Genomic DNA, 14,185 nt, shown 5'->3' with positions numbered 1-14,185 from the left:
TACATCATTATATGACTTTTTAATTGTTTATTTATTTTTCTACTCTTCATTCACGCTTTTCAATACATCCTAACCAATATAGAAATTTATTATTCAGCCCATCATTAAACAGCCTTTTTTTTCTCTCTCTCTTTCTTCCTCTCTCATTCACGTTTTTTTATACCAGCATTATAAAAATATTTGGATAAGTTAAAATATTAAAAATGTAAGTGGTGAAAACTTTCCATATATTTTTTTTATCTTTTATCTTCTTCTTTTTTCAAAAAGTTTTCTCATTCTCCTCTCATTACAAATATACAGTTGTCTTTCTTCTCCACTCCATATTCATTATATACTCTTAAATATGACACTTTTATTCTATTGAAAAATTTGTAGGAATATTGAATTTGGATTTTATAAATCAGGTTTTATGGTGCTTTATCTTTAATTACATTTTAGTTTTATTAACTTTTGTTATTATAAATTTTTGTGTGTGTATATATATATATATATATTTGTGTATTTTGTTTGTGAGTTGTGATTATTTTTATTTATATTATTGAAAAGGTCTTTTTTTTTTTTTTTTTTTTTTTTTTTTTTTTTTTTTTTTATCTAAAGTCCAAAATTAGATCGAGCCGTCCCGTATGAAGTAATGTCATCTGAAGTTTTTTTCTTTTTTAATATGTTATATCTGTCTTTTACTGCAGTTGAATTATGGAATGTTTTAAGAGAATTAGTACCATCAGCTTGACAAAATATATATATATATATATATATATACCAAAATTAGATCGAGCCGTCCCGTATGAAGTAATGTCATCTGAAGTTTTTTTCTTTTTTAATATGTTATATCTGTCTTTTACTGCAGTTGAATTATGGAATGTTTTAAGAGAATTAGTACCATCAGCTTGACAAAATATATATATATATATATATATATATATATATATATATATATATTTTGTCAAGCTGATGGTACTAATTCTCTTAAAACATTCCATAATTCAACTATGACAAAATGTAATCTCCTTGTCCCATTACTTTTCCAGCACTACCTTCTTTCTTTTTTGGTCCATAATAATCCCTTCTTTGTCTTTTCTCCACGAATATAAGAAACACTTGCACATTAGTTTTTGTCCCAATAAATGAAATATCATATGAACAATGAAGTAATGTCATTTGCACTTTTTAATATGTTATACCTGTTTGTTTTTTTTTTTTTTTAAAAAACAAAAAATATATATATATATATATATATATATATATATAGATATAGGAAGGCTCTCATACGGTCTAAAAGAACGGATTTTTTAATAAACCAATAGTCAATTTCACGTTATTATTTTATCAGACCTAGCCATAATTAATATTTGTTATCTTAATAGTCAATTTATCATAGATAGTCAATACCTTTATTTAATAATGGAGTCTCAAACAAAAAACATATATTGCTTAATCTTGGTATGGAAACAATAAAAAGTCTCCAAATTTGGGTTTTCTGAGACAGAATAAGAAAAATCTCCAAATTCTGATTCTGACAATTTGTTCATTTTCATTCCTATTTACGTTTTCACGTATTACAATTTCCTTCAAATTTTATGCATAAATACAATTAAATATCCAATCTCATCATCCCAATTTTGGAAATAGTTTATGGTATCAGAAAATTGACGTTCAAAATTTTAAAATATCTCAAAAACTATTTCTATTACTCAACTTCTTTTTTACTTTTTTCAGTGGTTGAAAATAATCATGCAGAAACATTTTGGCGAGGCCATGTCAAGTGCACATAACACACACCCCGTTTACCACTTCACAATTTCTCCAATTTAGATCATCATTAAGAACATCTCTAATGCTAAAAGCTAAATTCGGATGTCAAATCTATATTTTGACATGTGCTACATTGTCAAAATGTTACAATTTAGCAATTATGCTCCAATGGTGCAAAATGCTATTTTTTGACACTACCACCATTCTTTTTCAACTACCATTCCCACCATTCATATTTGCATCAATAATATTAATATTAGGCACATTCCAAGTCAAGCGGTAGATATTAGAAGGAAACTAAAATTAAATCTAATTAAAAATGAGCAAAAATCTAAAATATTGGGTCAAAAAAGGAACAAAAAACAAAAACAAATTTTTTATAATTTTTTTACCATTATTTGTGAATTAATTTATATATATATATATATATTTCTTTATATGTGTGTGTGTATATTATATATATTTGATTATATAATTATTAAAAATATATATATTTTTAGGGTAAATCATATCAGCCTCCCCAATCGCCTAAATCTCATTCTCAACTCTGAGAACTTGCCCTTTCTCTCTCTCTCTCTCCAACTACAAACTACAAAATCTACAGTTCAAAACCCATATATTTCAGTTCATCTTACCACCCCATCCCACCAATAGGCTAAGAAGACCTGAGGAATCTACTACTGCAGGTGTTTTCATAGGATCTGAACCCTCAGTGCCGGTATTTAGATTATTTTCATTTCCTCTTTCAAGGTTGACAATTAGAGCTGCTGAGCCAATGGAATCTATCTGTCTGCAAGAATCCAAAGTTCAAAACCTATTACCTATATCAAAACCTATATTGGCGTTACTATTTCATCATATTCATCCGATCTCCGGTCGTTGCCGCCCTCTTCACCGGAGCTCATGCCACAACCCAGAACCACGGCGACGGCGAAGGGAGCCACGATTGGACCACTGAGAACCACGGCTAAGCAGCATCTTGGAGTCCTCTAGTGGGCCCACATCGTTGAATCCGCCGCCGAAGTTCAGAATTCGGCAACGGCAGAAACCATAACCGATCGTTGCAGATGAGGGAGAAGGAGAAAGAGAGACGACAAAGATAGCGATATTGAGGGACAGAGAATTGAGGGAGATAGGAAGACGTTGCAGATGAGAGGAAAAGGGTTCTTGCAGATGAGAGGAAGAAACGGCATCGTAGGCCATTAAACAGACTTGCCAAAAAAATTTGGCTGCTCTTACATTTGAGAGAAAAAAATGAGATTTTCAAATTTTTAGAGGTCAAATGAAAGACCATTGGAGAATCTGTTTTTTACTCATCTCTCAAATTATAAGTTTGAGAGCCCAAAATGAAAGAGCATTGGAGATGCTCTAACAAGAACTTTAATACTACATGTCTAGCAATTCATGGTACTACTTGCACAGGTATATCAAAATAAACCTTATTTATCAATTTGCAATGGTGAAAATGGTGGCTGTGATGGTGTGGATGGTGTGGATATAGCGGTAGTGGTTGAGATTGCAAGGAAGATGGAAGAGATTAAGGAGGAGAGAAATTGAATAAAGGTATTGGCTAACTATGGTAAATTGACTATTAAGGTAACAAATATTAACTATGGTTACCATTGATTCGTTAAAAAATTCGTTCTTTTGAACCGCATGAGAATCTTCCTATATATATAATCACGATGATGGTGTCAACTCTCTTAAAAGAGCTTCATGATTCACCCCCAAGGACTTGTATTCTCCTTGTTTGGTTGCTTTTCAAGCATTAACTTTTTTTTTTTTTTGGTTCCAAGAATAATTCATCACCAAGTACATATAATCTTTGCATCCCACTAATCAAGCATTACCTTATTCTTACCGTGAGTCGTCATATGCAATCGTAATTGTTCCCTGTCAGTGTCATGACATTTGACTCTGAAGCAATATAAACTCTTTTATTAATTAGTAATTAATTACTTTAATTTGTTAGGTGGCCTATTTATGGCATGAAAAAATTGATATTAGGGCTCAAATGGTTGCCGAATTTGAAACCAGGGATAGTTATCAATCTCTGAGTCAAGTCGGAACATGTTTCGTTTTAGTGTCATTTGAAGTTTTCATCTCAAATTCAGACCGGAGTGGCTTTCCCATATGTATTGAACAATTATCAAAAAATACTTTATGAGAGTAACCGCAAAGGATTAGAACTTCCAAATTAGAACTTCCAAATTGAACCATCTCTCGAATTGCATTACGCCATCGCATTAACATCTGTTTTTTAAAGACTGAATTAAAAAAAAAAAAAAAAAAAAAAATGAAGCAGTATATAAATGTAAATGTGTTGAAAATCACAATGCACCAACGCTATTAGTTTTTACCAGGAGGCTAATATTGTAATCGGAAAATAACAGTACTCCAAATCTTGTCATTTATTATTAATTCAGCATAAAATTAAGGACTTTCTGAATTTCAGATTGAATTAGATGTCAGTAAACTCAAGAACAAGGGTGGAACAAATATAAATAATACAGATATTGCATAAACTTTTGACTTAATACAATCAATACAACTCCCTCTTCCTCTTCCTCCCCTTGTCTTCCCAGCTTGCTTTATTTTTTCTGGCAAGATCTCTCTTCCCGGCTAGGTAGGGAGCTTTGAATGTTCCTCCAAATCCTTCACATCCTGGTCAAAAGTAAGGGTGCATGGGTTGAAAGAAGACAGATAAAGAAGATCAAAATGAAGCTGATCTTTTCAAGAGAGGCCTCATCTGTTTGTCTTCCTCCAGAGCCACCATGCCCAAATGGGATGGATCTTCCAGCATCATCTTTGCCACCAGGTAACCAGCAATGGACCAGGTTTGGAATTTACGGGCCTGCTTCCCAATATACCGACCAAGCTTTCCGTCATAATATTCTGGCCAACTGTCTTTCAACAACCTGGTTTCAGCAAGTTCGATGGCACGTCTTGCAATTTGAGGCCGCCCCGTCTTGATACATGCAGCTGTGAGGAGCCATAGAAGCACTGCATCCACAATTGTTGAACAAAATGAACATTAGTAACAGAATATATATATTGAGCATGAGTATTTTGCAGAATCAACACTCATCAGTTATGTTGGGAGCTACAAGCACGGAGAATCTAAACTAACAAACGTTTTGGAGCACAAATCAGTGTACTATTTCCAAACCTCCATCACAATAAGAGTTTTTTTACAAGGAGATTTGATAATTTCTCCCCACTTAATGTAAGAAGAAGAAACGGGTTATAAAGGAATATCAATAATTGATCAAACATCATGGTGAACTTGGGAAATTGGAAATCTAGCCCACTGAAGAAAATCAATTTGGACAGTGACTGGGATTAGAAACATGCTAGCACTGTCAAGATTTTACAAAAACAAAATACCGTTTAGAAATTAAAGTTGAAAAAACTGTGGGCCGTTCGTCTTTTTTTTTTTTTTTCATATATACATAAATATATATATATATATGTACACACACATTATTACAACTATGACCTGACCTAGATTCTGCTAGTTGGAATTTGCAGTTTTCAATAGCTCATTAGTTTGAGTCACATCCCTATTTTGCACCAAGAGGAACCAGTGTAGAAGCATACCTGGCCAAGATCCTCCATTATGGTAACTCCATCTAGTATTTTTTGGATCACACCCCGTTACAATCCTCCATTCATGGCTTTCTATGGCTGGATAACAAACCTTTAACGGCATTTCACCAACTAACTCTTCCCAACGCGACTCTATAAGATCCATAATTGCGATAGACTGTTCATGTGTTGCCAAAGATGACAAAATTGCAATGCAATTGCCCAAGCAAAACCAACGAAAATCCATATTTGAAGGGCCAACATTTCCAATAAAGTACCCACCATACATCGGCATAAAATCAAAAACCCATTCTGGAAGAGAATCAGGCATTATATTGAACTTGTTGACTGCAGTGTGAGAATACTCCTCTGTTTTATATCGGTATATATCATTAAGCTGCTTCAAATCTAGCCAAAAGTATTTTCTCATGTGAAAGCTCAATGCATGAAGGCGTTTAACTATTCTTTCTACAAACTCCTTTCCCTCGGCATCTTGCTTGAGTAAAAGCAAAGCACATCTTAAAGCCATGAAAAACAGCGCTTGTATTTCAATCGGGTAACCATAAACACCCTGAGAACATATAAATAGCAAATCATACAGAAAGTTAATTAAGATTCAGAATAAACAAGCAACAAGCATAATGGTGTAACAGAAGAAACTTTCTCAGAACCAATTACTTGTTGAGTGCATATATGCTACTGGATACATTGTTTTTAGTAGAATGAACCAACTGTCGCTTGTAACCATCAAGCAATTATAAAGTAAGAACACACTCCTAATGTCCATTGCTAGACTCAACCCATTCCCCAATCTCCCACACAGCTCAAGTAAGTGTGCAACTCCATATGAGGGCCTCCTTCCCTTCTTCTGACTCTCCATTGACGCGTTTCCAAAGCAGAGGAAGTGTGAGTGGTAGGTACCGCGAGCCCTGACCGGCACATTTATCCAGAAGCAAGTGTCCTCTGGTTTTCGATTGATGCTATTGGGTGGAAAAGACCCAACACTTAGAGATGTGTAGGGAATGATGGTTCGTTCATTATTTTAGCATATGTTCCTGCAGCTCAAGCCAGCTTTGCAGATTAGATGCCCTGCCATCTGCAAACAAATTTTCAGCTTCCTTAGTACCATTGCCATATGAGAGTAGTCTAATACTATCCAACCTTTTGTTCCAAACAACAATTTGAAGTCTTAACTCAATGATCCAACCCTATGCACAACATAGCACCACTTAGAGGCCTTGGAAGGTCCAAACAAGCTTTGGTGCTAGCTAATGACCAGCCATTGTAAGCCTGCTATTCACTACTGGGAAGCTTGACAGCCTTCGCTTACTGACTGCAGCAGAGGCCCATCGAGGCAACTGCAGTGCCCTTTGGTCAAGGACAATATTAATAGGTTCAACCCACAATGGAGAGTGGTTTGCCACTATCCCAATTCAGATAGAATCTTTAATTGGTGAATCGTGTTATGGTTCCACTGTCCCACCAGCTCCAGAAAAGACTAGGCCTACAGGTTTCACTGCTATTGAGCCTAAATCCCAAGAGGTCAACAGCCTTGTGATTGACTATCCGACCACAGCACATGTTATTTCTAGTAGCCCTCTACACATGCAGAAACTCTTGCACGAGGTCACGCGGAAAAAGCTTGCACTCTCCTGGTCCAATTGAATTCCCATGTCCTCTCTCCTCAACAGCACCCTACATTCCATGCTCCTCCACGGGTATTTCTTTTAGGTTTCTCTTATCTCTACTCTTTTATTTAAGCCATGACCCTTCATCTAATAATTTTGCCTGGTACATTTCCCCTTCCATATGGTAATCGTATTCTAACAAAAATGAAGTGAACACTCAGGTTTGGTATGAACGGTAATTGGATCATAATGTCTGCCACTGTTGCATGCTTTTCAGATTTAATTATAGTTCGCCTAATATCAGCAATGACTCTTAAAGCTTCATAGGAACAAGCAAGTGTGCTTCTTCTTTTTGGTAAGTCAGGCAGGCTAGCTTTTTTCACCTGATACTAATATCAGCTTTTCTCTTCTTGTAATGGTTGGTTCCTCTTATACTGTTATAAATGGTTTTTTAAGTTTATTGGTGTCTAAATTACCATTTCTTGCAGCACAGACACATGTTTCCGTATGGTTTTCAGAATATTTTTATTGTTCCATATTTAAAATATAAAGATCCATTAAACAGTAATGAGCCTCCAGTTTTCACTTTGAAGGGAACACGGATTTGTTAAGGAACATAAAATTAATGCTGGTAACAGTAAAGTTCTAAATGGACAACGAGTTCAAGTTTTAGCAGTCCTAATACATAATTATAACTGAAATGTTAAGAAATTCAGATAATACAGGGAGCATTTTTTGTTTATAGTTTAGAAAAGGTTTTGTTGAGTTGAGTTGAGGTCATAAGTGAAATTGAAACTCTTTGATTTCAACTCATGACATGCTACATTTTAAAACTGAGAGAATTGCAGTGGTCCATATACTCTGATCAAGTAGTTAAAACCAGCACAATTGGAATTCAGATGTCAAGTCATCTTATTGTAGCCCCCCCAGCAGATTAGACCACAGTTCAATTCTAATCTGAATAATGTCCAGTTACACTAATTTAATAGCATGAACTCAAAAACCCAAAACCATCTCCTTTAAGATAATACAAAGAGAACAACAAATATAGGTAATTTTACATCTTTTGATATTACTTGTACTGGTAGATTTAAATAGGCTGTGATCTGATTAACCTTTAAATCTCAGTAATAGGATATTTGTAAATTTCCTGACTAAATCAGATATAAATGTATCCAGATCTGGTCAAAATCAGACTGTTCAGTATATCAATAATGTTTTCTTCTTGCAGCATTCCGTTATTAGTTTTACTTAATTTCACACACAACTGTCTCAAATGCACATTATCAGTAAGAGCCTGAAATGAAGCGCACTACATCATCAACTCAACTCAACCAGGATTGATGTTCATAAGGGTTTGACGAAAGTTTTTAGACCAAATGTCAATCAACATGAGAAGGTATTTATGAATAGTGCGGTACAAGTAAAAGAACAGAAGTAGTCTTAACAAATCACTCGATGACAAAAGTAGAAACTGCCAGAAACTTACCATTCTGCGATCAATCATGCAGCATCCATCAGCACAAAGAAGAGTCGGGAATGTATCAAATCCTTCTGAAAGACATAAACTCATTATCAGGCGCATGCCCTTCTGGCATTCAGGCATTTCAGCCAAGGAAGAGTCTCCCGTGGATTTTGTGTATGCACGAAGCAATATAATCCACCAGAATCCAGAATCGACAGGAGCCACTCTTCCTATAGCACTCTCACCAAAATCTGCCATTAAAGTCTCAGTATTCCTGATTGGATCATGGAGTACTTTAAAACTCGCTGGCATCACACCCTCCCCTAGCTGGAATCGGTCAATTTTTTTCTCCCATGATTGAAGGCGAAGAGTCTTCAGTAAAAAATTCTTGACTATTTCAGGTTCCCCATTCATCAGAAATGCCAATGCACTTGGGACAAAATCTCTTACAAACACCTAACCAGACAAAGAAAGTTAGCAGCAACATTCACCAACTTTACCGCCTAACTCTACATATGTCTTTGTCATGATAACAAAAGAAGTTATATCAAAGTATAGGCTTAAAGAGAATGATGAAAGTATGAATCTGACAACAGCTGGTTCATCAATTGGCCCCAGACGTGCCATCACCTACAGGTTAGGAACTCATCCTTTAAATGATTGTAACAGTTGGGCGAAATGTTACATATGATAGCTGATAACGTTACCTTATAATTTATGCTGGAAAAATGATCAGAGAAATGTAATATAACAAAATTTTGAACTTCATGTGTTCTGTCTCCACTCTAAAGCAAACTGAAAAGAAAAAGAAAAAAACTCAATCCAACAAAGCCTAATAGTTCGTATCAGGCCAAATTGAGCAATGTTTTTCTTTCTCTTTTGCCTCCAATGAAAATGAATGAAATTTTAAGATTCGAAGGTCAAGTTTCTTCCTCAATTTCCTCGAGAACCAAACAAAATGTATGAAAACCCTTTTTCGTTCTTCCATCAACAGGTGTCCTAAATATAAATACCAATTGAGATTTGAGTATTCCAATTGAAGTTACATGGTTCTATGAGCCAGATGAGTATATATGTCGTGCATCGTGACATGTTTTAAAAACCAAAGGAAAAAAATATATATGCATGTGAGATTGTTCATGCTCTTCCCGTTAACAATGAAAAAGTTCTATGAAAAAAAGAAAAGAAAAAATCAGAAATGAAACTCACGTTAACAATGAAGTTCTATGGAAAAAAATATATCAGAAATGAAACTCCAACGAAATAATCTTCACACTTTTTCCTTGTTGTCACCAATTAGCCTTTCAGGAGATAATAATAGCATGTTGCAATAAACTAGACTAACGATCCACAACAGACTGGAATTGTCAAGCACATGCTATAAGATATGTGTTTGGTTATCACCTGATCATAATTAAGATCTTCTTCAGAATTATCTAAAGCTGCAATTGTCCCAACCGGTTGACCACGAAAGTGCACCAATGAACGTCTCAAAGCTTCCCAAGCCTCAGCAACCATCGGATGCGGCTCAAACCCAGTTAGTGACCTTGGGGTGTTAAATCCAGATCTTCGACCCGGTGAAAACATACAATCGAGCTGGTCTGACTCAAAAGTTCTCTGTCTAAATGAAGGACGAGGAGAAAACCCAACCGGCAATTCACTGAGAGACCTTTCGTCAAATGACCTTTGTCTTTCCAAGTTTAAAGGTCTTTCCATGTTCAAAGGCCGTGGCCTATCAGATAACCTCGAAAAATCAAATTCTTCAACTTCGGCAAGATTGCCGTTTTGAGTCACATCCGCAGAGGATACAGACATTCCAGAAGTTCTAAATTATCTGAAAAAAGTGATAATTCAATGGATATTTGCGTTCAACAATCTGCATTTTATTGAACAAGATTGAGTAATTTTTCAAATATATATATAAATGCATAACTAACAAACTTAACAGGACAGATACAAAAATCAGATTAACTGTCATACATAACAAGTCATACCTAACAAGTTAGGCATGGTACGACTACGAACTGATAAGGAAATTCAGTTTTACTATAACAATAAAATATTAAAACCCATCGATTGAATGATGTGAAATCTAAAAGATAAAACAAAATCATTCAAAAATTAGAATTGGGTTCCTTTGGTTCGCTCTGAAACAGGATAAAATGATGCAAAAAATTAATAAATTAAATCCTAATTACACTGATTACCCAATAATCAATTCAACTAAATCCTATAAGTCTATTTTCTCACCAACATTTCTTTTCCTTTTCCTTATTCCTCATTATATTTTTCGATAATCGAAAGGGAAGAAATAAAACATAATCAGAAAAATTTTGGTCAGCAGACCATTAATTAAAGATATCAAGAAATTAGAATAAAAATCAAGAACACACACCAAATTGAGAAAAGTTGGGTCAATACATGCATGCATGAACCCACATTATTAACAATCCATGTCACCCAAATAAAAATAAAATAAGAAGAATTATTCACGAATTGTTGAGACATTATAGCAGATTGGAAATTAATCACAATTCAAGAACTTACAGTTGCTTCGAGAGCTTGAAGGGACTGTGATCGAAATAAACGAGGATCACTGCGAGAGTGTGAATTTATAAGACATTGATAACACAAATAATGAGATGTGGGCCAGCACTCGATTGCAAAGAACGGTGAATCTGGGTGCGAGGACTTGTCATATCAGAGGATTCCAACCGTCTATATATACATCATTTACCTGTAATTTATATGTATATATACATGTTTACAATCACATCTGTATATTTTTGCCCTAAACTCTGGAACGCACTAAGAAGACGATAAAGGCGATCTCAATGAATTGATTTTGAGTTTGGTTGTATGCTGCGAGTGTCGTGTAGGAGAGAGTGTGTAATGTGCGAAGCCAGTTGATATGTTTAGGTGAAAAGTGACGTGTATGATGTGTAACGATAACACATGTAGCATGTACTTTTCAAAGAAGACATGCTAGTACATTGTATTGTAAATATATGTTACTCCGTATTATATTACAGCACAATATACTCCAATTCCTATTAAACAACAATTAATGGAAAGACATGTACATATCATAGGTACACCGTACAAATACTATAAATATATATACAAGACAGTATACTTCAATTTAATTCTATTAAACAGCAATGAATTTAAGTGTTGTTGTCCCACATTGGATTCAGTGTCACATACTATTGTAAGAGAGTTTTTGTCAAACATTGGATATGATGAAAATGAATTTGGACTTATATTAACAGACGGATAGTATTATCTAATATTTTAAGTTTTTAAGTCAAATAGTAAGCGTTTGACCCGTGACTTCAGAAATATGAATACATCTGTGAGAGTGACGTCTCTGTATGTCCTATGTCTCACATTTCTTAAACGTATTTATAATTTTAAGACATACTATTTAATTTATAACACATATTCGATACTTCTCTTATACTTTTATTGCGTATCAAATACTTCTCTTATACTTGATAACACATTTTAAATAAGCTTTCAATATTAAAAAGTAACTTTTTCAACAACAATACATAATATAATTGCTAAAAAAAGTTCAAAACTTATTAAGAAATGACTGTGAATATTTGTTTTATGTGTTGTGAAATATTACATGAAATTGATATAAAAATATATATTTTTGTATATAATTTTATTTCTTTTTGGGTATCTCGCCGTACTCATTTCTTGTTTTTTTAATGTGTAATATTGTCGTATTTATATCATATCGTATTTATATTTTGTATTCGTATTTGTGCTTGGGTATCAAAGCCGGCCACCTATATGTGTAATGTACGGATATACTGTATATGAATGTTGTATCTCAATGATTTCGTAGTTTGGTTTATTGGAGTTAGTGTGTATGTGTAATGTACGGAGAGCCTGACAGTTTGTGGTGGAAGAGTGACGTGTTGGAGCACAAGTGGGGTTAGGAAGTGCATAGGGACTCGGGCTCTTGAGATACAGTGACCGTGTCCGTAACAACAATAATTCAAATTATGCAGCGAATATCGTGTCTGCTCATGCACGTGCTTTCTTTGGCCACCCACTTAACATTTTGCAACTAATTGAATAGTTGAGGGGGTTAAATGTTTTGTCCATAGTTTAGGGGATTTTTTGAGGGAGAAAAAAATATTTAGGGGAGTTTGATGCACTCAAGGCTAATTGATTCAACCTCATACTTTCAATGCATTTTTTGGTTTTAATGGTGAATAAATATGAAATATACTTTTTTTTTCCCCAAAAATGTAAAAATTTAATGCGCTATAAAATGTGATTTAAAGGAGGGTATTTTCTTTCCTTTTTCTCTGATTAGTAATTAAATACGAAGGTAATGAAAAAAAAAAGGATGATATTTTATGATTTTTATTATATACACACAGTATTTAATTATTTATTATATTTTCATTTTGAAGGACTAAAAAATAAGATATACGAAGAGAGTGAACAATACAAATGAGCACCAAGGCCGAGTCAATATAAGCTCACAAGAGGCATGTGTTCATAGGATGGACCTATAAAATTATGTGAGAAGTAAGGACCTTTAACAATAAGAAGATACAAAGATTCAAACTATGAGCTGTGGACAGTAGTGAATTTTTTTTTTTTTGTGATTTCAGGGGTTAATGTTATAAATTTATAGATATAAAATTTAGAAAAACACAATTGGTAAGGATATAATAGCAAAAAAAAAAAATTGAGTGGGAACAATTGCCCCCACTGGGCCTTGACTAGGTTTGGGCTTGTGTGTCCCTGTCTTGGGGCCATGCACTATAAAATATATAGAGTATAAGATTTTTCTTCTTTCTTTTTTCTAAAATTATCTCATAATTTTTTTTTTCATTTCTATTTTTATCTTCAAATTCTTTTAATTCCTTTATTTTTTTAAAAAGTTAAATTTTCCTTTATTAATTAAACTTTAAATTTTTTCTCTAATTTTTCTTTCCTTTTTCGTTTTTTTTTTTCCTACTTGTTAAAGTTATTCTTTTTGCACTTATATATGATATATGTAGTATGTAACTTTTTTTTTCTTCTTATTTAAATTTATTAATATAATTTAATGAATTCAACAGACGTCATTTCATGGATAGCTTTAAACAAAAAAACTTGCACTTGTATTCAATTAAATATTACCGGACAATATTTTTGTTCTTAAATTGGTGAAGTACTTATCTTTCCTATACTACTCATTGATTAGGATATTAGTTTGCAATAAATTTTATTTTCTTCTTTTCCCATTGATTTGTTTTTATTTTTTAAAATAAGTGACTTATAATTGCAAAATCAAGCACCATTGTTGTATTTACCTACAAAAAAGTCACCATTACATCGATTAAACACAAAAATTGCATCATAAATACATTTATAAAAAAATTGCATCATAAATATATTTATAAAAACGATGTCACTGTACGAGAAACCTTGTTCCATCCTCTCTTCTCCTCCTTTTTTATTTGCCCCCAGTATACTCTCATAATATTTTTGAACATATTTGAACTCTTTACTTTGTATTTTGAAAAAAAAAAATTGGTGCTTTTTTCATTTCATTTAACTTAATGATATAAAACTCAATTTTATTCAAAATTTATTTAGCAGATGAGTTGAGGTTGGCCGGACCCAAACTCCACTTAAAAAATAAATTAAATAAATAAATAAATAAACAAAAAGTTTGAAAGTGTAGATGAATATAATAAATTGACTGGCATTACGGTATATGATTTCCCATGAACTT

The 14,185-nt window shown here is 33.5% G+C and overlaps 1 protein-coding gene across 2 annotated transcripts; it reads right to left on the bottom strand.

The window, feature by feature from the left end:
• Positions 1-4,145: 4,145 nt before the first annotated feature.
• On the bottom strand, positions 4,146-11,311 carry LOC132293886 (probable alkaline/neutral invertase B). 2 transcript variants are annotated; one of them, XM_059791536.1, is made up of 5 exons: positions 10,981-11,311; positions 9,838-10,309; positions 8,458-8,889; positions 5,353-5,911; positions 4,146-4,755 (listed from the first exon to the last, which is right to left on the bottom strand). In XM_059791536.1, the coding sequence occupies exons 2-5, from the start codon at positions 10,246-10,248 to the stop codon at positions 4,466-4,468; spliced, it is 1,692 nt and encodes a 563-aa protein (XP_059647519.1). In that variant the 5' UTR covers positions 10,249-10,309; positions 10,981-11,311; the 3' UTR covers positions 4,146-4,465. The 2 variants fall into 2 exon arrangements, with proteins under 2 accessions (XP_059647519.1, XP_059647520.1); XM_059791537.1 differs by having other exon boundaries at positions 9,838-10,267.
• Positions 11,312-14,185: the final 2,874 nt, after the last annotated feature.

Source organism: Cornus florida, unplaced genomic scaffold (genome assembly GCF_030987335.1).
Source record: "Cornus florida cultivar Cherokee Brave unplaced genomic scaffold, ASM3098733v1 CherokeeBrave_3.0.0_Hap2_Chr02, whole genome shotgun sequence".
Lineage (NCBI taxonomy): Eukaryota > Viridiplantae > Streptophyta > Magnoliopsida > Cornales > Cornaceae > Cornus > Cornus florida.
The sequence above is the reverse complement of the archived record's forward strand: the minus strand, read 5'-3'. Positions and strand labels throughout refer to the sequence as shown.

Excerpts from the sequence above, each read along its gene's own strand:
- LOC132293886 (XM_059791536.1), bottom strand. The coding sequence starts at position 10,248 with ATGTCTGTATCCTCTGCGGATGTGACTCAAAACGGCAATCTTGCCGAA. Across the intron at positions 5,912-8,457 it reads GCATGATTGATCGCAGAATG|GGTGTTTATGGTTACCCGAT; the intron begins GTAAGTTTCTGG and ends ATATGTTCTCAG. Across the intron at positions 4,756-5,352 it reads TAATGGAGGATCTTGGCCAG|TGCTTCTATGGCTCCTCACA; the intron begins GTATGCTTCTAC and ends TTGTGGATGCAG.